The sequence below is a fragment of the Bipolaris oryzae genome (genome assembly GCF_000523455.1).
Source record: "Bipolaris oryzae ATCC 44560 unplaced genomic scaffold scaffold_274, whole genome shotgun sequence".
In the NCBI taxonomy this organism is placed as follows: domain Eukaryota; kingdom Fungi; phylum Ascomycota; class Dothideomycetes; order Pleosporales; family Pleosporaceae; genus Bipolaris; species Bipolaris oryzae.
Window position 1 is genome coordinate 1 of NW_006911550.1, and position 22,222 is coordinate 22,222.

Here is a 22,222-nt window from a genome sequence, read left to right on the forward strand (position 1 = left end):
GGGGGAATGAGCGTATCGTATTCGAGTGTGACCAATCTGCTACGTGTTGCAGCAGCCGTCGTGGGGGGAATTGGGCGCTGGGAGTTGCGAGACTCGGATGGTGGTCACTCTGCAATACCGTGATGCTAAAGTCGAGATTGGTATGATTCGGAGCAGGCATCACAATTGCGGATACGGAGTGGGGCATGCTGGTGTCGGTGTTTTGGGGCATGTTTAGCGCCGATGGGGGGAGGGTGATGAACCGAGGCACATGGTAGTGCAGCTAGGGAAACAGTTCACATGCAGTACGAGACCTCTCACGTTCATTCACACACACAAATCAACACTACGTTCGACGCATTCCGTATCCTCTTTTGTAGTCATTAGTCTTGCCTACCCCTACTTCTCTACCACACACTCGACATAAGCGCGAAACAGCCAAGCGACACAAAATGAAGATCGCAGATCGAACATTCGTCATAAGCGGCGGCGTGTCTGGCCTCGGCCTAGCAACAGCACGCGCACTCCACCAACAAGGCGCATACGTCTCGCTGCTCGATCTCAATGCCGACAATGGTTCCAAAGTCGTCTCTGAACTCGGCTCCCGCGCAAAGTTCTTTGAAACCGACGTCTCGGATACCCAGGCCATTGCTGCAGCAGTACAAGGAACAGTGGCTTGGGCCAAGGAAACAGGAAAGCACATTGGAGGCGTGGTCGCTGGCGCAGGTGTGGGAATGCCGGGGTTAATCATCGACAAGAAGAATGAGCCACTGAGCCTTGAGAGCATTGATTTCGTACTAAACATCAACCTGCGAGGAACGCTGGATCTGATCCGTCAGACGATACCGCACATGACCACTGCGCCTTCTTCAGGCCCCGACGGCGCCCGCGGTGTCATCATCATGATTGCTTCCTCCGCTGCTTTTGACGGCCAAATGGGCCAGGTTGCATACGCAGCCTCCAAGGGAGCAGTCGCATCTCTGACCCTCCCCCTCGCGCGCGATCTCTCAAGGTATGGTATCCGAGCCGTGACGATAGCGCCCAGCATGTTCGACAGCGCCATGACGCGCATGATGAGCGACAAGGTCAGGAAGAGTCTGGAGAACAGCATGGAGTTCCCAAAAAGGCCAGGACAACCGGACGAGTTTGCCAGGTTGGTGGTGGAATGCATTGGAAATGACATGTTGAATGGAACGGTGCTGCGGTTGGACGGTGCAATGAGGATGCCGGCGAGACTATAGTTTTGATGTTTGATTACGTTTTTGTTGTTTCCAAATCAACGCAGTGTCTTCAACGCTTGCGCTCACGGACCTTGAACTTGATGCCACTCTTGTTGACTCCTCCCACTGTGTTGTTCATTTTTGCACGCTGCAGCTCCAGCTCCTCCTCTGCCGCCATCAGTTCGCGTTCTCGTTTCTTGATCCCTTGCAATTTCGAGGCTGTCCTTTCCAGCGCGCGCTCCCTGTCTTTACGGAACTTCCTGGCTTCTCGCTGCGCCTGCTCCTCTGCCTCTGCCTGCTTCTTGGACAGTGTCTTGGGCCGCTGTGTGGCTTGGTCCTCGTCCTCCTCCGAGTCGTCTTGGAGATCTCCGAACGTCGGTGAATCTACTCGGCTAGGAATCTTTTCACCACGCCCAAACCATGCATCCGGATCGAACTCTTCTTGCTCCTCCTCATTCTCCACAAAGACCCTATGTTTGCCATGCTTTGCCTCCTCCCCGTCCTTTATAGCCCGGACCTCGCCCTGCTCCTCCATAACCAGCTTCTTCTCGAGTTCCTCGCGCTCTTTGCGGGTGACCTGGAGCACGGTGCGGATGTAGCCGACGTCCTGGGTTTTCAGCAGCTTGACCACATCGACGCTCAAGGCCTTGTTGCCTCGGTCTGCCACCTTGCGACCATGCTTGTCCACCTGGGACGACATCATCTTGAAGGAAAACTCATCGGGATTGCGGTCGCGAGCCTTCTGGCTCAGGATCTTGAGCTTGGCCTTCTTCTCTCGGTGGTCGGCGGCGCGCAGCTTGTAGTCCTTGCGCTTCTCGAGCAGACCCCATTTCTCGCGTTCGAGAGGCTGGGCGCGCTCTTTGTGGTTGCGCCGCTGAACGGCATTTCGCATTGATGACATGTTGGTGCGGCGTGGAGGTCTGTGTCGGCCTTGACGGTTCGCTGGTGTCGACTTGAAATTGCTGGAAATTATTCCAGGCGCCAAGACTCCGGCCCGCTGAAATGTTCTTCTCTTCGAACGTCTGTGCGTCCTCCGCCGCACGTCCACGCCCTCGCCCCAACTGCCAGTTAGAGGCCTACTGGGAAAACCTCGACGGTTCTCATGACAGATTCGGCACACGACGAGAACCACACCGGGGCCCACATTGCCTGTTCTACATATTGTATCGCACATCATTCCCCCATCGGTATCCTATTAGGAGCGTCTTCATTCGTCCGTTGGCTTCGAAATGTCTTACCCGGCACCTAACCTGAAGTATGTAAGTACATACATAATAGCTCCAAGCCTGCAGAAATAGTTCCAAACATGATGTGACATCTCCCTCCCTGGCGCGTAAGCACTTTGTACCGTGGCAAAGGCTATTCGATGATTACGTGGATGGGCATGCAAGTAAGTACGTACCAAGTATATAAGGAGACCCATTCTTAGGCCCGCAGCCATCTGTCTGCGAGTCTTCTAAATGACATGTGGTCCTCGAGAGGATCACATGTCTTGATTAATCGACGATAGCGATCAAGAGAGTTTCGGTGTAGTGACCCTTCCGGGGACGGTGGTTTTCGTAGCTGTCCGCCCGTACTCGGAAACGAGACCTAAAAGTCTGGCCGAGACGCCAAGTCTATGTTAAATTGAAGCCAAGAAATCCTATGAGATCCAACGACAAATTTGGAGCTGATCTGTGGCGGAGAGAATGTTCCTCCCTGCCATTCGCAGTCATGGCAAACCCCCTTCACTTGAATAACGTTGCCCTACCGTTCGCCCAGAGTGCTGTATAGAAGATTTAAAGAGATAATTCGTACCATAAAGACATCTACAAATTATTCCGTCACGACGCATCCCTTCCAAATGTACTATACACGAGGAAAGTCACTCGACCATATAGGGCATAGCCCTACCAGCTGCCAACCACTTGTCCTACACTAGTAACCATCGCACGTTTTTCTCGAACGATCCGCCCATGCAGAAAACGTGCCCCCACTCCTGCTGCGACGTCGTCTTGGCCTTGGACATTCAAGTCCATCTGCGGTAATTTCGCATACTCCACCACCCGCTTATCTAGGTATCCATACGTGTTCGCGAACCGAGCGCTTATGCATAGAGAATCAGACATGTCACCATTAAAGACAGTAAGATTCCCGCCTTTTCTTATGCTATCGCGTTGCACTGTTTTTATTTTCCCTTCTATTTTTGTGCCTAATCGGGAAACACACTCCAATCCCTCTAATCCATCGCACCTTTTCTCGAGATCGCTTTGATTGGCAACTAGCCACTTTTTTGAAAACATGATCTCTCAAGTCGCTCTTTTCTCGCTCATCGCCAATATGGCCGCTGCGCACATTCTGGATATTCCCACTCGGGTCGGCAACGTCATTGCATTGCCAGAAGCTAGCGTCATCACAGGTTCCGTTGACTTTGGCAACAAAGAGTTTGATCGTGGTCACAAGTGTGACACGGACGACGACACTGGCAGCGAGAATGCCGTCTTCATCCTCCAAGATGGCGCTTCTATCTCCAATGTTATTATTGGTACCGATGCGCTCGAGGGCGTCCACTGCTTGGGCTCTTGCACGCTGACCAACGTCTGGTTCCGTGACGTCTGTGAAGATGCCATTTCTGTCCTTGGCACTGGTGATGCTCTCATCGTCGGTGGTGGAGCAATCAACGCTATTGACAAGGTTGTTCAGCACAAGTAGGTTCCTTTTTACCAGTGCAGATAGAAGCCTGCTAACATGATTGTAGCGGCCCTGGAACTGTGACAATCCGCGACTATACTATTGTCAATGCCGGCAAACTCTACCGCTCATGTGGTGACTGCACCAACAACAGCAAGAAGTCACCCCGCAAAGTCATTGTCGAGAACGTCAAGGCCTTTGGATTGACCTCTGACTTGGTTGGAATTAACCCCAACTTTGGTGACAGTGCCACTATCAGCGGCTCTTGCGGACAGACCAAGGAGGTCTGCGCAGACTACCAGGGCGTTGACAAGGGTAACGGCAAGAGCCAAAGGCTCAACACTAAGCAAAGCTGCAACGGTCCCCAGGGCAAGCTCGAGAAACTCCCAGAGTGCGGTGCTGCTGAGGTACCGACTCCCACTGCCACAGCAAGCAGCACTCCAGTCTACAACGGCACATTGCCTCTCCCCACCTTGACCGTTTCCACTGCCATAACAAGCAGCACCCCAGTCGCCAACGCCACCGTGTCTTTCCCTACTTTGAGCATTTCCACTCTCATCACCAAAACCTCCGCCATTGTCACCCCAACTCAGTAAGACATCTCCGCAACCTTCATATCGTTCATGTGACTAATCGACCGTCAGGGGCAGCGGATATTACGATGGCAGCTACGGTGGCGGCTACGGTAGCAGCAACAGTGTCCCACTATTCGGACGCTGTGGTGGCAAGGGCTACACTGGACCTACTACTTGCCGTTACGGCAGGTGTGTCGCATTCAACCCGTGGTTCTCCATGTGTACCTAAGCTGTATAGAGTGCCGGTGCGACGGCCTTTAGACAGGGCATGGTGTGGCTTGGCCTATGCTAGGGCTTGCTCCCTCGCGGCTTCTTTTCTTCTTGAATATACTTTATCCATTGTACATACATATTTATTTGCCGGCCAATCAATTACCATTCACAATATGATTGATGGTACTGTTATCTTGCTCACTCACTTCTGCTGTCGTCTGTCCGCCTCTAAGGGTTGATTTCACGTGGTCCATACAACTTGACGTTGGTGGCACAACTGTTAAATGGAGGCATGTGCTTGAGAACGAATCGTTGCCCGCTGGCTGCACGTACGCATCCACTCTGAACGTTACAATCAATTTTTTTGCAGCCCAACTTACTCTTTAAAAGAGAAATATTAAGAAGACAGTCTGATTCGCAGTCGATGGCAAAAACACGGTGCAAACTCTTGGCTATGCAGCTATGCAAGTGAAGGAAGTCGTTGGTGGTAAACATGACGTCAGCAATTGACAAGCGAATGCCACTTTCGAGCTACCCCGAGTCACATTAACTGCCTTTTACATAGAAAAGTGTACGTGCAACATTATTTGGCACATATACCCAAAGAAGCGATGACCCAGTTACATACGGAATGATTGCTTGAACTGGTACTATCTGCGGCTCGCCTGGCTATTCTCGCGTCCCCTCACTAGGCAAAGGGGTTTTCGTCTTGGTTTTTCCGACGCCACGGTCAACCATACCGAAATGCGGTAATAGCGCAATGCTAAAACCTGGAGAAATACGATGATCTCTTGCCGGAAGAAGTGCGGAGCCCCACACAACCTCTACCAGGGTTCACGTTGTTGTGGATTCGGGCTATTAACCCCCGCAATCGCTTGGCTGGGAAGTAGTTGTGGACTTTGACCGGCTATTATATGAAGTCCAAGCAAGTCGTTGTACCCAGCAGCGTCTTTATCCAGGCCTTCTCACCAAAACCTTACAATGGGGTTCAGCAAGCTATTTTGCCGGCTTGTGTTGGTTTCTGCAACCACGTCTGCTAAATGGATTGTTCCAGGAGCTCGATGGAGAGCAACAGATGGTTCACTTGTCAATGCGCACGCAGGCGGTGTGACTGTGAACCCTGAGACTGGGAAGTTCTTTTTGTTTGGAGAATACAAAGTTCAAGGTCAAGAAGAAGGTGGTGGTGTGAGCGTCTACAGCTCGGACGATCTTGCAACATGGGAGCCCCACGGTTTAGCATTGACCCCAGTCGACGACCATCCCTACATTTCGAAGAAGGACATCATCCAGAGACCAAAAGTTGCATACAGCAAGGCTACCAATCAGTACCATGTACAACATTGACCTATGTTCTCTCGGTGGTTCGACTAATGATTTGTAGATGTGGTGGCATGCCGACAATTCGACATATGGCGAATTGCTCCAAGGTTTTGCCGTTTCCGACAATATCACTGGGCCGTACAGTTTTGTCGATGCTACAGCGCCTCTTGGAAATTGGTCGCAAGATTTTGGCATGTTTGTAGACCAAAAAGATGGACGCGCATACGCCCTTTACTCCAATGGCGACCGCCGCGAAGGACGCGACGTCTATCTCACATCTTACAATGAGAATATAACTGCTCTTGAAAAAGTCATCCACCGTTTCGATAAATACGATCTAGAGGCTCCCAATATCGTACAGACAGATCAGAGCTACTTCGCCCTCATGTCGCATAAGACGGGGTATCGACCAAATAGTGAGATGCAAGTTTCCGTCAGAGTGTGCAAAAGTCACTAACTATATCAAGATGTGGTAGCCTTCCGCGCAGATTCTCTTGCTGGTCCCTGGTCGCAGCCCTTCATAATCGCGCCATTAAATACGCGCACGTACAACTCCCAGTCAGGCTTCAATCTCCGTATCAACGGTACCAAGAAGACGACCTATATCTACATGGGAGACCAATGGGATTCCATCTCGTTGTGGGAATCAAGGCAAGAAATTTAGAAATTGTAAACAGAAGGATGAAGTGCTCATAACGAACAGGTATATCTGGCTTCCACTTGAAATCAACGAAGAAGAGAAATCTATTGAACTTGTCTGGCATGATGTCTACGATTTGGATGTAAAAACTGGCGAAATCACGCCCATCGAAGGCACTACCTACTATAGCAAGGATGCAACCACGACTGGAAGCGCGTGGCACCAGGAAGCTAGATTCGCAAGCGACAAAGTCATTGTCACTGGCATCTACGGCAACGACAGCAAAGTCACCTTTCACAACATTGAAGGTAGCGGCAAACCTCAGTGGGTATCGTTTTACTATCAAAACACGGACGATATGGGCTTCGGTGACCAACCTGGTGGCACTCCCGATCGTATCAATGGAACTTGGCAGCTTCGTCGCATCTCCAGCGTCATTGTCAACAACAAGACCGAGGAGCTCCAGACACTGTACCAAAGAGATACCCACAAGGGAATTATTCTGAGTACGCCACTTATGCTTGAATTGGAAAAGGGAAGTCACAACACTATTACTATTGGCGGTCTCTACAACGGCAAAGATATCAAGGGCGCGGATATTGATCGTATTGTAGTCTACCCGCCCGAAGAATGATTGGATGTTCCTTCAAGTACTGATGAGTCAAGAATACGGTAAATGTACATAACGTTTCGATCAAATTCTACCAAAGATTATGGATGAACAACACAAGTTACTTCTCACTCGCTGGTTCCTCTATAATCTATTTCCTCAAACACCGGTCTAATTACCAAATGATGAAACGTTGATAGTGTTCGCTCATTTCTAAAGATCATAGGATCGTCGATCTACGCACGGAAAACTGGATGATCCAAAACGCCACCTCAAGCCCCATCTATGTTCATCGTAATCTATGCCCATCCTATCCGATACAGATTGTATCCGCTCTCATCGCCCCTTCCAATACCCCTCTTCTTCTCGACAAAATCTTTTTCTAGTATGCAGAAAACCATACCACTTGCATTCTTGGGACACTTTTCAGGAACAAAAGCAGACTCGACAGTGTCGGGGATACCTTCGAACTTGCCCGTCTTGCGCACCGTGACCATCAGCCAAAAAGTGCCATCCAGAGTCAGCATATGCGCAGCACAATCGCGTAGCCAAGCAGCATGCTCAGGTGCATAGACGACGTCAGACGCGATAAGGAGATTGGACGTTGCTTTCAGCGCTTGAGGTGGCTGTGCCCAATCCAGAATTGCAGTTGACACATGCAGTGATGCATCTGTGCAGCTTGAGGGAAAGTTGGTTTGGATGTTGAGTTTGCAATTCTCCAGGACGGCGGGGTGGTAGTCAGTCGCGGCGATGTCGCCATCGTGAATGTTGATAGCGGGGAGGAGCTTTGCTAGCACTAGACTGACAAGACCAGTTCCCGCGCCCAACTCGGTAATCTTGGGCGCGGGCGCGAGGCCTGATGGATCCAGTGCGAATCGCTTGGGATCGGCGCACATCATACTACTAAGGACAATGCTGGCACCCCAGGATTGCAGGCCAACAGCGGTGTGGTCCGTACTTGAGAGTGGCGCGTCGTTGAGTGTGACTTGGATTGCTTTTCCAGAGGGCATGGAAAAGCTGAAGTCACGGGTTAGTGCCTGGTCTTCGTCGGTGTTGCTGGATTCAAATAGACTCGAAAGAATAAAGGCAGCATGGTCGACAATCCTCTCGCGAGCCTCTTCATCCATTTCCATTTCCTCTGAACGCGCGAGAAGCGTATTTAGCCATTGCGTGGTGAAAGCGCGTTCGAATGGATCAGCACGTAGAGCGGCGGTCAGCTCCTCCAGACTCGTCTCTTGTTCATCTTCGTCTTCGTCCTGAGAGGCATAGCCGGAATCGACAGGGGCTGGTGGTGACGTGATGGATTGCTGATCTCGCTTGGATACTGGTGTGGAAATGACAGTCGGTAAGCGTACGGGACAATACAAGGCCCGCAAATGCTTCAACGCCGAGGTGATCTGGGCTTCTGGCAGGGAAACTAGCAAACGGATGGGAGGTAAACTGCTTGAAGGCGGCAGACAACTGCCCGTGAGACTGCCACTCATTTGACAGCTCTCGCTAAGGAACGAAGGACGAAGAGGGTAACGCGCGCGCAGACGGGAAACAAAAAGGAAAGAATGTGGAGAGGGAAAGAACCGGAGACGACGCGGGGAAAAAAAAGGGTCTATCGTGAAACTGAAGGCGAACGATAAGGAGGATAACACGATAATACTGGGCTTAGCCTCACGCTCGGACAAATGCCGCTACTTTGAGAAGTTTTCACCGCCTGTCATATTGCACCGTGGGCGTGTGTGTGGATCACGATGCATCGTGGTGAGAAGGATTGCGATGGGGAATCTGCCATGGCATTTCCCTCGGGTCCAGGGATCTGGATAACTTTCGAGCCATGTGCGCAGTGAACTAAGTGTTGGCTCCCCTCACGATGCGTGACTAGAGTGAGATGGAATTTTGTGTCAAATGGTAATCGCCACGTGGGTCGCTAAGAATCAGCCTCATCGACGCTACTCCCAAAATCGCTTAGCGCATGAAGACCCTTTGGTTCAAACGGCATGCAGCCATGGATTCCCCTCCCAATGTACGGTCAACTCCGGCAAATACCATTTGGATAATGTCGCGGAACGGCAAAAGATTTCTGAAACATCTTGGTATGCTAGATTGGGAACTTGTCAACAGTCCGTAGATTGCAGCGCTAGTGGCTTGGAAGGCTTATGCTACGTAGAACGGCCGAAATCCTCAGCATCCGACATGACCATCAGGATCCTATTGCTTACATTCCGGAAATGACTGCCATAAGTAGAGGTGCTTCACGGGATTAATCCGGTGATTGATAACAGCATCGCTACGAAACAATGATTGCTGTTCGTGGCCGATTCTATTATGATTAGAAGAGATTGCGCTGGAGAGAAAAAGAAACTGGGTGACAGTAGTCTTCATTAATCGAATTCGCTCGTCCAGCATCTTTGACAGCAAAAGAAACGGAATCGGTTCAATTTTCATTTTTACCAATGTGCATCCGTTGATAGGTAATCTGCGGCCAACAGTGAACGGCAAATCCAAGGTCTCAACCGTAATGGCTATTTCGCAGGTTCCCGAGGCGGTTTCTCAATGCATGATTCTGAATCGAATGTCTTGATGGGAAGCGTCGCATATCTTGAATAACAGAAAAGGCGTAGCATCGATACACGTGATCAAGTGCTCTGTTGATCTGTACTATAAGTCCACTTTGAAACACGAAATTCACTAGGACACCATATATTTTTCCTGAGCTTCTACGTGTTTCTCATGCCTTCCAAAATATCTTACTGGGCTTAAATCTCGCGTTAAGGCACCTGTCATAATGCCGCATGTCTGTCATTCCAAAACCCCAATTTTATGCCTCACACATCAACACCCTTTCTGCGACGCAGAAGTACCCTGGCTTGCATGTCAGGATACATATCTCCGTCCACAGTAAAATTTTTCGGGCGTGACGGACATTGTCCTGATGGGAACTTCCAGTCATACGACAGCAGGAGTTGCGAGAGCACTAGTTTGATCTCATTGGCAACAAACGCTCTTCCCGGACAAGCGTATTTCCCGTACCCAAACGCCATGTGCTCAGCATCACTCATGGCAAAGGTATACCGCTGGGTATTTTTAAGGTCCTTACGCAACTTTACATAACGATAGGGATCGAAGGTTGCTGGATCCCCACCGGGGACCCGTATCGGGTCGTTAAGGATTGCATTCTGCGGTACTGTGATGCGGGTACCGGCTGGGAGATGCACTCCATTTGAAAGAGTGAGAGCCTTTGGAAGGATGCGGTTGAAGGTCATGAGGAAAACAGGACTTTGTCGCTGCGACTCCTTGAGCAGGCTGTCGAAAAGGTGGAGTTCGTCAAGTGCGCTCTTGGTCCAACTGCTGCCCTGCCACTGCGGCCCTTGGAGAGCATTGAGAATTTCGGAACGAATTTCAGGGATAAGTTCTGGTCGCGCACACAAGTCGTAGAGTGCTTGGGCCATTGTCAATGCTGTTGTGTGAATTGCCGTCAAACTTAAAAGTAGAGTCAATTGGGCCAGATTTTCAATCTTCCGCTCTTTCTCGTTTGCCGCTTCGAGTAACCATTGCAGGACATCTTGGTGAGCTGTTGGCGTATCGACCCTTTCGCGCTCTGCAACCAGTTCGCCAACAATACGCACAGCATCTTTGACGTTGCGATGAAGCTGTCGATATGTCGGTAGCATCGGAGCAACAACTGGGCGTAGAAATTTTGGAACAAAGCGTAAAATGGTCCCCGTGATAAATAGATTCGCTGTATATTGCGCTGTTGTTAAGAGCCAGTCTTCGTCACGACAGCGATCCGGACCAATCCACACGCGTGCAACCAGCCGAGAAATGATACGTGGAAAGACAGTCATCAAGTCCAGCTCTACCCAGTCTTCACCATCGCACGGGGGAAGTTCTTTCTGTAAAGCATATTGCAACTCATCCCGGACGACAGGAACCAAGGTGCTGAGATTTGGTGTCAGTTTCGTCTGTAACACGCGAGTCTGTACATCGCTTGTCTCAAATATGTTTCCATTCGTCCAGTCTCCAGCAAAGTCGTCGAGAAAAGGCTTTACAGAGCGCACAGCATCGTTGGTGAGGGCTCGAATCTCATTAAGAAGCTTATTATCTCCAATAACAACCACATCTGCTCCCACACGGCGGAGCACGAATAGGTCTCGATACTTTGATAGTCTTTAGCTAGCTTCAATTATTCCTGCCAGTACTGGCCGGCCGGAAAATCTGCTTACCTTTTCGTATCCTTCCTTGATCATCGACCTACTCCCGCGGATGAAACGCAATCGTACAAGCCATTTGGGCTCCCAGAACGTCCTATGTCCGACAACAGGAAGTCCAAGTTTGGTGCGATTTGTTTTCAGAGCGTATACCAAGTAAATACATATAGCAGGTATTATAACAAAAGGAAGCAGAGAGTGATCACTTGCCAACGTTGGAGCCGTGATAACTCGTAGGTTGTTCAGTGTGTAGTTCATAGTTCCCTAAAACTTGACTACTAGAATTACAATAAGAATTTTCAAAGACGTAAAATGCTGAAAAGGTTGGGATGGTACTGTCGCGAATGGCGCCGTACGCCAAAAAGGAAAGAAAGCCTGGAAAAGTACACTAACAACTTCGGAGTCCGTAATTTTATTGCTGCGCTGTATGAATAAAGCTAATTATTGCAAAGTAACACCATATCAAATGGCGAGGAGAGTTACAGGGAAGCAGATTGCCAGCTTCGGAGTCCGTAGTCTTAGTGCCAGGCTACATCAATCAAGTGTCCTATCGCAAATAGCGCCGTGGCCAATGGTACTATAACAAATAGCACCGGAAGTGAGGAGCACGTAAACATGACTTGGTGAAGATAACATCCAGGAATTATTGCTGCATATAGAAGAATAAAAGTTTTTTTTTGATACCCGATCCTGGCAGATTGCGGGGTGGCCTGCCATTCTTTTCTAAAAAAAAACAATCTGATAAGTTCTGCGCCAAACAGATGATCCATTTTAAGTCATAGAAGAACAAACGAGTTTCATATGTAGAATTATTGCTAATCAAACCTAAGAACATCGTGCGCTTAGATAGCGCTTTGGTTTGCCTTCTCGTAGTCGAGCTGAGATACCTCCTCATGCCATTTACAATCTAGAGAACCGTGTTAGTACCTTAGAGTTCTATAGCCGCGTATATAACTAACCACCTAACGAAACTGCTGTATGAACCATCAGCGTATTTCCAGTAGCGCCATGCCAATGCTTTTCGCCGCCTGGAATATGGACCACATCTCCAACTTGTAATCGTCTGGGTTCCTGACCTTCCGAGCATATAAGACCAGTCCCAGCAATTACTGTTAATATTTGGCCTTTTTCATGAATGTGCCAGTATGACCGAGCGCCGGGTGCAAAACTAACATTGCCACATGCGGTTCCGTCTGTCGAAAAGAAAATTGGATCGAAGTGAACTGATCCAGTGAACGGTCCACTTAGTTCTTGGGAAGAGGATTCAGGCAGATGTGACGATCGAATGAGCTGCATAGTGATTTTGGTGTTTTTTACAAGTTTGAAAGTGAGGAGTGACGATTGTGTTCGCAGAGAAGATTATCGTTGATGTATTGTCCCCTTCCATCGCGCGGGCTAACCGTGCCTTGATATAGTCCTTTGTTCCCCATCCTAGTTATAATAGCAACGCAGGGATTATTAGCAATATCGTGCACAGGGCAGAGCCTGAACCCTCATCTGTAGCTGTTCGCTAAGCGCGGATCATAACAGATTTGGACTGAACCCAGTCGAGAAGTCCGGCCTCTCCGTTCTCGAGACCCACGCCGCTCTCTATCCCACAGGTCAGCAAGAAATAGCGTATCAATGCAAAAAGGGTAAGACCTACGTTTCCATCCTCCATACGTGGTATGGAGGGACCAGGGCCCTTCATTCACCCCTACACAACCTGCTTCGAGCAGATTGGTAAATCGAAAAGCTCTTCCGAGATCTTTCGTCCAGACATATGCACGAAGCCCGTATTCAGTGTCATTTGCGAGTCTGAGCATCTCGTCGTCGTCTTCGAAGGGAAGAATCACCACAACTGGCCCAAAAATTTCCTCCTTCAGAATTCGAGCATCTGGAAGAGGATCAACAAATATTGCCGGCCGTAAAAAGCAGCCTGGACCCGGAACAATCTCCCCGCCACGAAGGAGGGTTGCCTCTTTCTTTCCCTGCTCGATATACCGCTCTACTCTTTCTCGTTGACGATGATGGAAGAGGGGTGAGCTCCATGTGCCATCTTCTAATGGGTCTGAACCTAGATTGTCGTCGTAGCTTTGGACCAATGACTCAATCTTGGGGAGCATTTCCTTGTAGATTGACTTGTGTAAATAAACCCGTGTGCCTAGTGTGCAACCTTGTCCGTTGAGTGCGAGGAACATCCCACAATGTCTCGCGGCTTTGTCAAGATCCGCGTCTGGAAAGACAATGATGGGCGACTTGCCGCTGAGCTGCAGAGTCACATTTTTGAGATTCGATCGAGCAGCTGCAATTTGCACCTCACGTCCCACAGCAAGAGATCCAGTAAAGCTAATTTTGCGGATCTTCATGTGCTCAGCAAGAGCGTTGCCGATGGAGCCATCTCCCGTGATACAGTTGATCACTCCAGGCGGTATTCCAGCTTGAGTAGCTAGCGATACAGCGAAAAGAGTGGAGAAAGGATTCAGCTCGCTAGCCTTCACCACTACTGCGTTACCGGCTGCTAGGGCTGCCGCAACTTTCATGCAGTAGCACACTAGAGGGCCGTTGAATGGGAGCACGACGGCGCAGATTCCGTAAGGTTGTCGGATCATGTACTAGAAGAATCAGACAATTAGTAAATGGTATTATTGATGACTTTAACTGTCATTAGACTTGTGCAAACTTACTTGTACATGATCTTCTTCCCTTTCCACGATTCTGCTATCGAGCGCAAATGTCAAGCCTGCAAAATCTAGTGATGGACTCCAGTCAGTATCAGGAACATAGCTTGCCCTATATTTTGCACCCACAAGTAAGTGCTTCTACAGCGTGGTCGATTTCGAACATGCTAAATTTGCGGGTTTTCCCAACGAGTATAGCCTCAAGCCAGAAGATCTGCTCCGCATGCTCTTTAACCAGTTGTCCATATCGTAGCAGCGCATCTCGGCGTCCGGCCTTTCACAGGATACATTGTCAGCCAACCTTACTCCGCGTACGGAACTGGATTTCCATTACCTTACTTAAGGACTGCCATCTCTTAAGACCCGTAGCCGCGCTTTCAACTGCATCTTCTACGTCGTCCTTGCCAGCCCATTGGAAATCTTGCAAGACCGAATCAGTTGTTGCACAGTTTCGAGAGTGAGAAAGCGATTATGCTACTCACCTTCGCATATCACCTGATCATTTACGGCCGAGGCATAGCACTGTGTATTTTTGCTCTTGCTTGTAGTCCATTGTCCGTCAATGAAATGTTTGCTAGGAATAGGGTACCGATTGAGATCGAACGAAATCGATGGTCTCGATGAACTGCTGACGTGTGAAGGTATCGACATTCTACAGGTGCGATCAAGTTATGCAATACTTGCCACAATTAGTGTTTCCTGACTGTAGTATAAATATCGGCACATATCTTCTGTTCGCCGACATTTTCAAGGCTCTGAACTCTCAACAACGATTCAGTCCCATTGTATTCTAGCGATGATTTCGGAACTAGATGAGTTTGCAAGGGCACCCTGTACTATCTTCATGTTCATGAGTCGTAAGCCAACCACGTATTCGATCGAGAGTCAGAGTCCGCGGTTCATGCCGGAGCTTAACTGCTTTGTACCCTGTAGGCAATGCCTATCCACTAAGTATTCAATGGCGAAGAGTAAAGAAAGCTAGAAGGGAGTAGACTGATGGCTTCGGAGTCCGTAATCGGAGCCCGTGATCTTAGTGCTAAGCTATACCAACAAAGTTTCTTATTGCGAATAATGCAGAAAGCTGGAAATGTAGACTAACGGCTTCGGACTCCGTAGTCGTAGTGTTATGATAGGTTTATTGGCCCGCTCGCTTAGTGACTTATTAGCTATAGCTTAGATCCTAGCCTTTATAGGTGTAAATCTACAATGAGACAGATTATCCACGCGTTTGATCTCTTCCGCTACTTAACTATGATACATTTGTTCGATTTTTCTGGTCCAGCACTTTGCCCAGATTTAAATCGCTATATTCGTACTCATGCTATCTTGTACAGCGATATCAAAGTATAGATGGAACTTATGCACAATGACTGCATCAGCACTAATTACCTGAACGCTTGCACTATACAAATTGCCCTACGATAGGCCCTGATCTTATTTTATGCGGCTTGACGCGACCCTATTTTGCTCGACATGTCCTTGAGTACATACAACTGGTCATATAAACATGTGACATTTCCAAAGAGCTGCACAATGCGTAATTTGCTGCGACTGAAAGCTGCTTCCTGATCATCAGGATATGCGCGAAGCACTTCTTTCTCAAGCAAACGAAGGCTGTGCTCATAGCAGGACTTTTCGTACTCTGCCATCGTGGTGAGCGCCTGCTTTTTTGCTGCTGGATCGTTGGTGGCCATGCTGTGAAACTCGGGGAAGTGGACGCAATTGACATTAAGTTCAGATGAGTCCCTTGGAATGGAGCCAATGTCGTTGTGCATACGGCACATAGTGCTCATATGTCGTACCATGGCGGCGGAGAGGTATTTCTCCGTTGGCGTGGCAAACATCTCGACTCCATCCCCCATGGTTTGTGAAACCCAACAGCAGGCCCAGGCAAAAGAGTAGGCACAAGCGACGTGATCAGCGGATGTTGTTCGTACCCAATGGAAGAATCGCTCTTCCGTTTTGTAGAGGTGACCCTATAATCTAGTGAGCTAAAATGCGTTTCTGGTGGATTGATACTAAGCAGGTCTGGACTTTTACATACTGCATTTTCTCCCTGGGAGGCAAACGCCGTGTTGTCCTTGATTTGTGTTGCATGGCCAAGTAAGAAATTCCGCAACTCGAATTCTAAATTCTTGCGATCCACGGCACTTGCTTTATAAACACGATCATGGTGTAGCACGTGTGTAGAAAGACGTAAGAGCGCTTCGCAGATCTAGAAGAGGTCAGGTACGTGTCATGTTAGAATGGTGCTCATAGTTGATGAAGTAATGGCACGAACCTCGTGATGCTCCGATGGCATATCGGCAGTTTTAGGAGGTAAGACGACTTTCGAGGTCTCTGATTCCTTGCCCAAAGTATTGCTTACAACGTAGTTGATAATCGAGTTTAACGAATCTGGGTCGTCCGAGAACGCTGGCGTAGCAAACGCTTCGAAAAACTCATCCGTTTGGAAGCCAATCAGTGACATGACCATCATGTCGAAGAGGAAGTTAGTGGGAACATAGAATTTCAACAGGTTGTTGCACCCAATCCATGTGAATGGAATAAGGTTCAGATAGCTGCCTTTGCTAAAATGGTTGTAATCATCCCGTGCAAAGACGTCCAGCTGTCGAGCTCTCAAAAGTGGTATGAAGAGTGAGGACTCTACCAATGAAGCCAGAATGTGCCATTCCGGCGAGGATGAGAAAAGTTTTGTCTGCTTTAGAAATGATGCATATTGGCCGATTTGTGGAACATCGGAGTTGACGAGCAAAGACCGACCAACACCCTCAAATTTTTCGATTGGCTGTGAGACCCGGTATGAGGCTAGAACATAGGCTTCCGAGACAAATTTAACAGAGTATTTGGTTTTCGAAGTCCAGGAGCTCGATAGTGTGCGTACACCACTTCTATCTAAGTAAGCAATTCCATGGTCAATAGAGCTCTGTAGTTGAGATTGGAAGTCTGTAGACCTATTAGAATTGCTCTTCAAAGTCTTTGAAACATGAATCTTCGGTTCATGTATGGAAGTGTACCTTTGAAAATCCACAGTTGGCGTGCTTCTGCAAGAGTCAAGATGGCAAAAGCGGTATCATCGGCAGAATTCCCCCATGAACCATCAAGACCTTGCTCATGCAAGGTACGTATGCAGGCCTGGAATAAACATATCGATATTTTCAATACAAGCTCTTGGTCTGCAGGAGTGAAGATGTGGTCATCTTCAAGACTACGCAGAAAAGCTACGAATGCTTGCACTAGCAACATTGCCGGATAGAAATGGCTTAAATGCTGCGTTTTCGTAAGTATGAAACTGTTGTAAGATTTTATTACTCACCCATTTGTCTCTAGGCAATCCATCAGACTTCCACCAAAACTCTATGATGAAATCTACCGTCTTGCGGATTTGCGGTGCATAGCTCTGTCTGAAATCATCTTGCAAGAGCGCTAGTAGAACGTGGCAATTCGAGCTCCAGCTTCGGTCACGCTCACCAGCGAATGTGCAAAAAGCATCCTCTTTCTCAAAAAATTTTACCATAGCAGCCGGTGTAACCCCTTCAAGCTGGCCTAAATGACTCAGAGCAAAAAGGCCCTTGGCGGTGTCGTCGACGTCAACAGCACGCTGTACGAATTTAGCTTAACTTCTTCTCATTTACAAGGCCCGTCAAAATCAGCGACTTACGGGTGCTGTAAGAGTTAGTCACTTCATCTATTGCGGAGAGAGTGTGGAGTCTCACCAAAACCAATAATCCCGCCATCTTCAGAAAATCCATTTCGAATGATACTTGCAACATCATTCACAACGGGTCCGAGATCAGAGGCTTTGTACCCAGCGTGTAATAGTGTTGCTAAGGTCCAGTTGAATTCGAAAAAATGGATGGGGAAAGTGCCTGAAACTCCGCCGTCGCCATGACCCATGCCCGATTTAATAACATGTCGGAGGTAGGCCTCAGCTTCATTGTCCCATTTTGTAGAGTTTATCAGATAGGCGGCAGTCGACGAAGGCGAGGCCATCATAGACCCATTATATAAGTGATGGGAAACTTTATCGAAGTCAATTCGGCCGACAAAAGCTTCGAGCGAATGGACAGCTGATGATGGATGCGTGCTGTAGAGCATTTCTGGCCGAAAACGAGAGAATTTCTCTTTATACATTCTTGTAAGTGCGTCTTGGCCTGGAAACTTGAACTGCAATCGACAGTCTTCCCCACGGAGATAATCGAGTAATGCAGGTACAATGAGTTCTACTCCAATGTGATTCGTGGATACCAAATCATTCCAAGCGTTCAACTGTCTGTCGAGTGCCTGAGTAGCAAGAGATATCCGACTGTCGAGATCGCTACTGGAGTAATCATGAATTTGCAGTGGCTTTGCAGCGTGTTTAAGGACCGCTAGTAAAGCAGCTGCGGTATCTAGAATGCCGGCGGTTTGAGACACAGGATCGGTGCCCCAGCTACCATCGCTACTCTGCATGCGGAGGAGATAATGGAAGCATTCCGGATACAACCATGTCTCATCTGCGCCTGTTGTCTTCTTGACCTACAGGATGTTGTCAGAAGACGCGTTTGAATCATTGGGATGGGAACGTATATGTTTCCACATACCATTGAAACCCAAGCGGTGTCGTAAACCTGGCAGCTTGCGGTCGAAAAGCCATACTTAGTGTCGAAAGATGCGAATGCCCGTTCGACTAGTCCCCGAGCTAATGCAGGCGTTACTCGTGCCTGGCTCGGGTCGGAACCATTGGTTGAGGATTCTACCACAGGCAAACTTTCGAAAAGTGCCTTGGCCATCATGTATAGAGAGAAGGTATGTAGGAGTACTCAAGTTCGTTCCTCGTACGCAGGTGGCAGATAGTAACACACAACCTAATCCAAGTCTATGAGCATATGATAAGTATGCAAGTCTGATAATTGAAGTCTGCTCCCTGTCAATGCTGCATGCTGCCAGGATTTATATGCTTTAAAGAAACGGAGGCGGACCTTAACATCCGAACTCTGTTGTAAGTGAAGCGGTGTGGAGGTTTCTGAATACTTCAAAGCTTCGAGCTAACGCAGAAGGACAAGTGCGATAACAAACTCTTGGCCGAGATATTGAAAAATCCTTCCGCCACAGGTAAACCTGGGAGAGAAAAGCATCGTGGGCTGTTGACGAGCGTTTCCCTAGAGCCCAGCGCTAAGGTTACGGATTCCGAAGCTATTAGTCTACTCCCTAGCTTCCTTTGCTATCCGCGACAAGGGTACGGACTCCGAAGTTGTTGATATAGTCACTACCAGCCTTCTTTGCTGTTCGCCATACAATTACGGATCCCGAAGCTATTAATCTAATTAATGTAAAGGCTCACACTAGTAGCTCGTTCATGCATCATAATCGTATACAGCCCTGACTCCAACCCCTGGCAAAGCTTGGTTGTACTTAACTAATTTACCAGCATACCTAGTAGTTATTTCAAAGTGGCTAGGCTGTTACTCCAGATTGTTGAACCTAGCCCGCACGCTAATTTTTAGCATACAAGCTAAGGTACGTAACTTCGTGAATCACTTCATCTAATACCCAAGTATCGTGAAGATTGTCACACTTGCTACATAACCATACGATTCTTGCAAGGAAATACACTCTGCATCTTTACCATTAAGCCGATATACGTCGATGTCAGAATAAAGGTTATACAAGCTCTTACCCTGCCGTTCAACTTGACCTCTACATCCTATCAGGTTTTAACTATGGAACAAAGTACATATATCGACGACCCGATGAACTTAGAAAGCGAATTTTCAGTGCGAAACCTGGCTACTGTGAATTTAGCAAGTCCTAAAAATATGTCGAACATCGTGCGTTTGAGCTCAGTCCTGAAAAGTACTGTTATCTACGCAACACTTATCGTAGGTCTCGAATAATGCGCTTCTAATCGTACTGTGGATAACAAATCCTTTGAAGCTATTCTTATACTATGTCATTCTCGCTATATACAACGTCTACTTCCACCCGCTTCGAAAGTTTCCAGGCCCCAAATTGAGAGCTGCGTCGGACTGGCCGTATGTTGCTTCCCTACTACGAGGCACCTCGCCGCAAGACATGCTAGAAATGCACAAGAAATATGGTCGAGTGGTGCGCGTAGCGCCCAACGAACTCACATTTGTTAGCCCTGCAGCTTGGACGGAAATTTATGGGCAGAAAAGACGCGGTCAGGAGGAGCTCGTAAAGGATGAGAAGTATTATTCAGGAATGGGCGAACCAACACTACTGCATTCAAACCAGGAACAGCATGCTCATCTCCGGAAACTGCTAGCGCATGGTTTCTCTAATTCATCGTTGCAAAAGCAGGAAGCTATAATCCAAAAGTATCTTGATGTCCTAATGAATACCCTCAGACACCATTGTCAAGACGGGCGGTCTGTCGTGGATCTCAAAGACTGGGTCAATGTGGGTTAAGAATATATCATTAGAATGGTTAGTGTATCGACTAACAATGATTTGTAGTTTTTTGTGTTCGATGTGATTGCATATTTGAGTATGTCACCAACAAGACTGTTTAATTGGACAGTGACCAAACCTAACGATGCTCAGCATACGGACAGTCATTCAATTGTCTTGAGACGCGCAACGTGCACTCGTGGATCGAGCTAGTCCCTAAGCTCGCCAGATTCATGGCTCTAATGCAAGCAGCACAGCGGCTACCAATCTTCGTCAAACCTCTATTCTTGCTTTACGGTATCAGTACTAATCTGCGGTCGAATGTGAGAACCATTCAAGCAATCAGCAAGGTAGATATCTCCAAATCTTCACGCGGAAATTTGTATCGCTGATACCTACACTATCATTATAGGAAAAAGTCGATTACCGCCTGAACTCACGACCACTGGTCCCAGACTTTATGGAAAAGCTAATTGACGAATATAAAGAAGGCAGAATGACCATGTACCAACTCGACTCTAACGCTTCTTTCCTCATGGCAGCAGGAAGTGAAACACTAGCGACAGTTCTCACACATGCAGTCTTCCAGCTTCTAACAAATCCGAGGACGCTAGAGAAGCTTACCGCAGAGATCCGCACTAAATTCACATGCGCAGCAGAGATAAATATGTCCAGCGTCAATGAGTGCAAATACCTACTAGGCTGTATCGAAGAGACTATGAGGATTCAAGCGCCTTCGCCCGCCACGCATCCTCGATACACAAATGCTACCGGCGCAGTGATCGATGGGTTCCAGGTGCCGGGGAATGTAGCAGTTGGAATTCCCATTTACGCGGCGTGCAAAAGTGCCCTCAACTTCTACGATGCGGAGAGCTATATTCCCGAGAGATGGACAGGAGAAGATCCGCTCTACAATCACGACCTTAGGGAAGCTGCGCGAATATTTTCACTTGGACCCCGGGACTGTAGGTTGCCTTTTTCAAAATCGCCTTTCCTTCTATTGATCGATAGACATGTACTAACTGTGACCGTTACAGGCCTTGGGCGGAACTTGGCATATGCGGAGCTCAAATTGGTGATTGCACGATTGGTGTGGCACTTCGACTTGGAAGCATGTTTCGACTCGAACTGGTCAGATCAAAAGGTCTATATGGTTTGGGAGAAACCACCTTTCATGGTAAAACTGGCGCCGGTGCAGGGCAGCTGGGCAACCTAATTCCGCAACAACTTATAGGGATTATTCCAAAATGTTTGTGTTGTAGGTTGCTCCTTGGTGGTACAGGCTGGGGATGTTGATTAGAGGATGGGAAACTATAATCACAACTGAACAATGTTGGTGTTACCTTTCGTTGAGAGTATGTAAGTCGTTCGATAATCTCTACAAAGCATGACAGCCGCAAATACGCTTCTTCTGTTTATCCTGACTGCACATAGCGTCTAGACTAGGTGACTCGGACACTATTGTAACAAACCGTTCGTACTAAGCTTGAAATGTCAGCTTTTCGATGCATGATTCAAGTTGCTTCTCATGAGTCAGCCCAGATTAGAGCGAGCTGAATAGAAGTAACAGTCCATGGAAATGTTATGAGTGACAAGAAGTGTTTTTTCCTTGACCATGGAACGCGAGGTTGTTTTCTAAGTAACATATTATATCTATCAGTGAAACCGAATTCTATTATTATTATTATTATTATTATTATTATTATTATTATTATTATTATTATTATTATTATTATTATTATT

The 22,222-nt window shown here is 48.0% G+C and overlaps 10 protein-coding genes across 10 annotated transcripts; 4 read left to right on the plus strand and 6 right to left on the minus strand.

The window, feature by feature from the left end:
• Window positions 1–431: 431 nt before the first annotated feature.
• COCMIDRAFT_41470 (uncharacterized protein) lies at window positions 432–1,220 on the plus strand (the record flags this gene model as incomplete). Its single annotated transcript, XM_007695133.1, has 1 exon — window positions 432–1,220. The coding sequence occupies one exon, from the start codon at window positions 432–434 to the stop codon at window positions 1,218–1,220; it is 789 nt and encodes a 262-aa protein (XP_007693323.1).
• Window positions 1,221–1,269: 49 nt separating this feature from the next.
• Window positions 1,270–2,100, minus strand: COCMIDRAFT_109534 (uncharacterized protein; the record flags this gene model as incomplete). The annotated part of the gene is made up of 1 exon (XM_007695134.1): window positions 1,270–2,100. The coding sequence occupies one exon, from the start codon at window positions 2,098–2,100 to the stop codon at window positions 1,270–1,272; it is 831 nt and encodes a 276-aa protein (XP_007693324.1).
• Window positions 2,101–3,479: 1,379 nt separating this feature from the next.
• Window positions 3,480–4,465, plus strand: COCMIDRAFT_109539 (polysaccharide lyase family 3 protein; the record flags this gene model as incomplete). Its single annotated transcript, XM_007695135.1, has 2 exons — window positions 3,480–3,886; window positions 3,937–4,465. 2 exons carry the CDS (start codon window positions 3,480–3,482, stop codon window positions 4,463–4,465), a joined length of 936 nt encoding a protein of 311 aa, XP_007693325.1.
• Window positions 4,466–5,638: 1,173 nt separating this feature from the next.
• On the plus strand, window positions 5,639–7,251 carry COCMIDRAFT_9915 (glycoside hydrolase family 43 protein; the record flags this gene model as incomplete). Its single annotated transcript, XM_007695136.1, has 4 exons — window positions 5,639–5,989; window positions 6,039–6,393; window positions 6,445–6,616; window positions 6,681–7,251. 4 exons carry the CDS (start codon window positions 5,639–5,641, stop codon window positions 7,249–7,251), a joined length of 1,449 nt encoding a protein of 482 aa, XP_007693326.1.
• A 275-nt stretch (window positions 7,252–7,526) lies between these two features.
• On the minus strand, window positions 7,527–8,711 carry COCMIDRAFT_9916 (uncharacterized protein; the record flags this gene model as incomplete). Its single annotated transcript, XM_007695137.1, has 1 exon — window positions 7,527–8,711. The coding sequence occupies one exon, from the start codon at window positions 8,709–8,711 to the stop codon at window positions 7,527–7,529; it is 1,185 nt and encodes a 394-aa protein (XP_007693327.1).
• A 1,332-nt stretch (window positions 8,712–10,043) lies between these two features.
• Window positions 10,044–11,684, minus strand: COCMIDRAFT_109515 (uncharacterized protein; the record flags this gene model as incomplete). Its single annotated transcript, XM_007695138.1, has 2 exons — window positions 10,044–11,375; window positions 11,442–11,684. 2 exons carry the CDS (start codon window positions 11,682–11,684, stop codon window positions 10,044–10,046), a joined length of 1,575 nt encoding a protein of 524 aa, XP_007693328.1.
• Window positions 11,685–12,268: 584 nt separating this feature from the next.
• Window positions 12,269–12,722, minus strand: COCMIDRAFT_109519 (uncharacterized protein; the record flags this gene model as incomplete). The annotated part of the gene is made up of 2 exons (XM_007695139.1): window positions 12,269–12,333; window positions 12,386–12,722. 2 exons carry the CDS (start codon window positions 12,720–12,722, stop codon window positions 12,269–12,271), a joined length of 402 nt encoding a protein of 133 aa, XP_007693329.1.
• A 214-nt stretch (window positions 12,723–12,936) lies between these two features.
• COCMIDRAFT_30862 (uncharacterized protein) lies at window positions 12,937–14,737 on the minus strand (the record flags this gene model as incomplete). Its single annotated transcript, XM_007695140.1, has 6 exons — window positions 12,937–13,016; window positions 13,072–14,020; window positions 14,093–14,148; window positions 14,216–14,360; window positions 14,421–14,506; window positions 14,569–14,737. 6 exons carry the CDS (start codon window positions 14,735–14,737, stop codon window positions 12,937–12,939), a joined length of 1,485 nt encoding a protein of 494 aa, XP_007693330.1.
• A 788-nt stretch (window positions 14,738–15,525) lies between these two features.
• On the minus strand, window positions 15,526–18,858 carry COCMIDRAFT_30863 (uncharacterized protein; the record flags this gene model as incomplete). Its single annotated transcript, XM_007695141.1, has 8 exons — window positions 15,526–16,062; window positions 16,131–16,301; window positions 16,368–17,032; window positions 17,104–17,356; window positions 17,403–17,687; window positions 17,748–17,752; window positions 17,803–18,604; window positions 18,670–18,858. The coding sequence occupies 8 exons, from the start codon at window positions 18,856–18,858 to the stop codon at window positions 15,526–15,528; spliced, it is 2,907 nt and encodes a 968-aa protein (XP_007693331.1).
• Window positions 18,859–19,884: 1,026 nt separating this feature from the next.
• COCMIDRAFT_9921 (uncharacterized protein) lies at window positions 19,885–21,695 on the plus strand (the record flags this gene model as incomplete). The annotated part of the gene is made up of 6 exons (XM_007695142.1): window positions 19,885–19,896; window positions 19,952–20,488; window positions 20,546–20,576; window positions 20,633–20,829; window positions 20,892–21,444; window positions 21,517–21,695. 6 exons carry the CDS (start codon window positions 19,885–19,887, stop codon window positions 21,693–21,695), a joined length of 1,509 nt encoding a protein of 502 aa, XP_007693332.1.
• Between the last annotated feature and the right edge of the window lie 527 nt (window positions 21,696–22,222).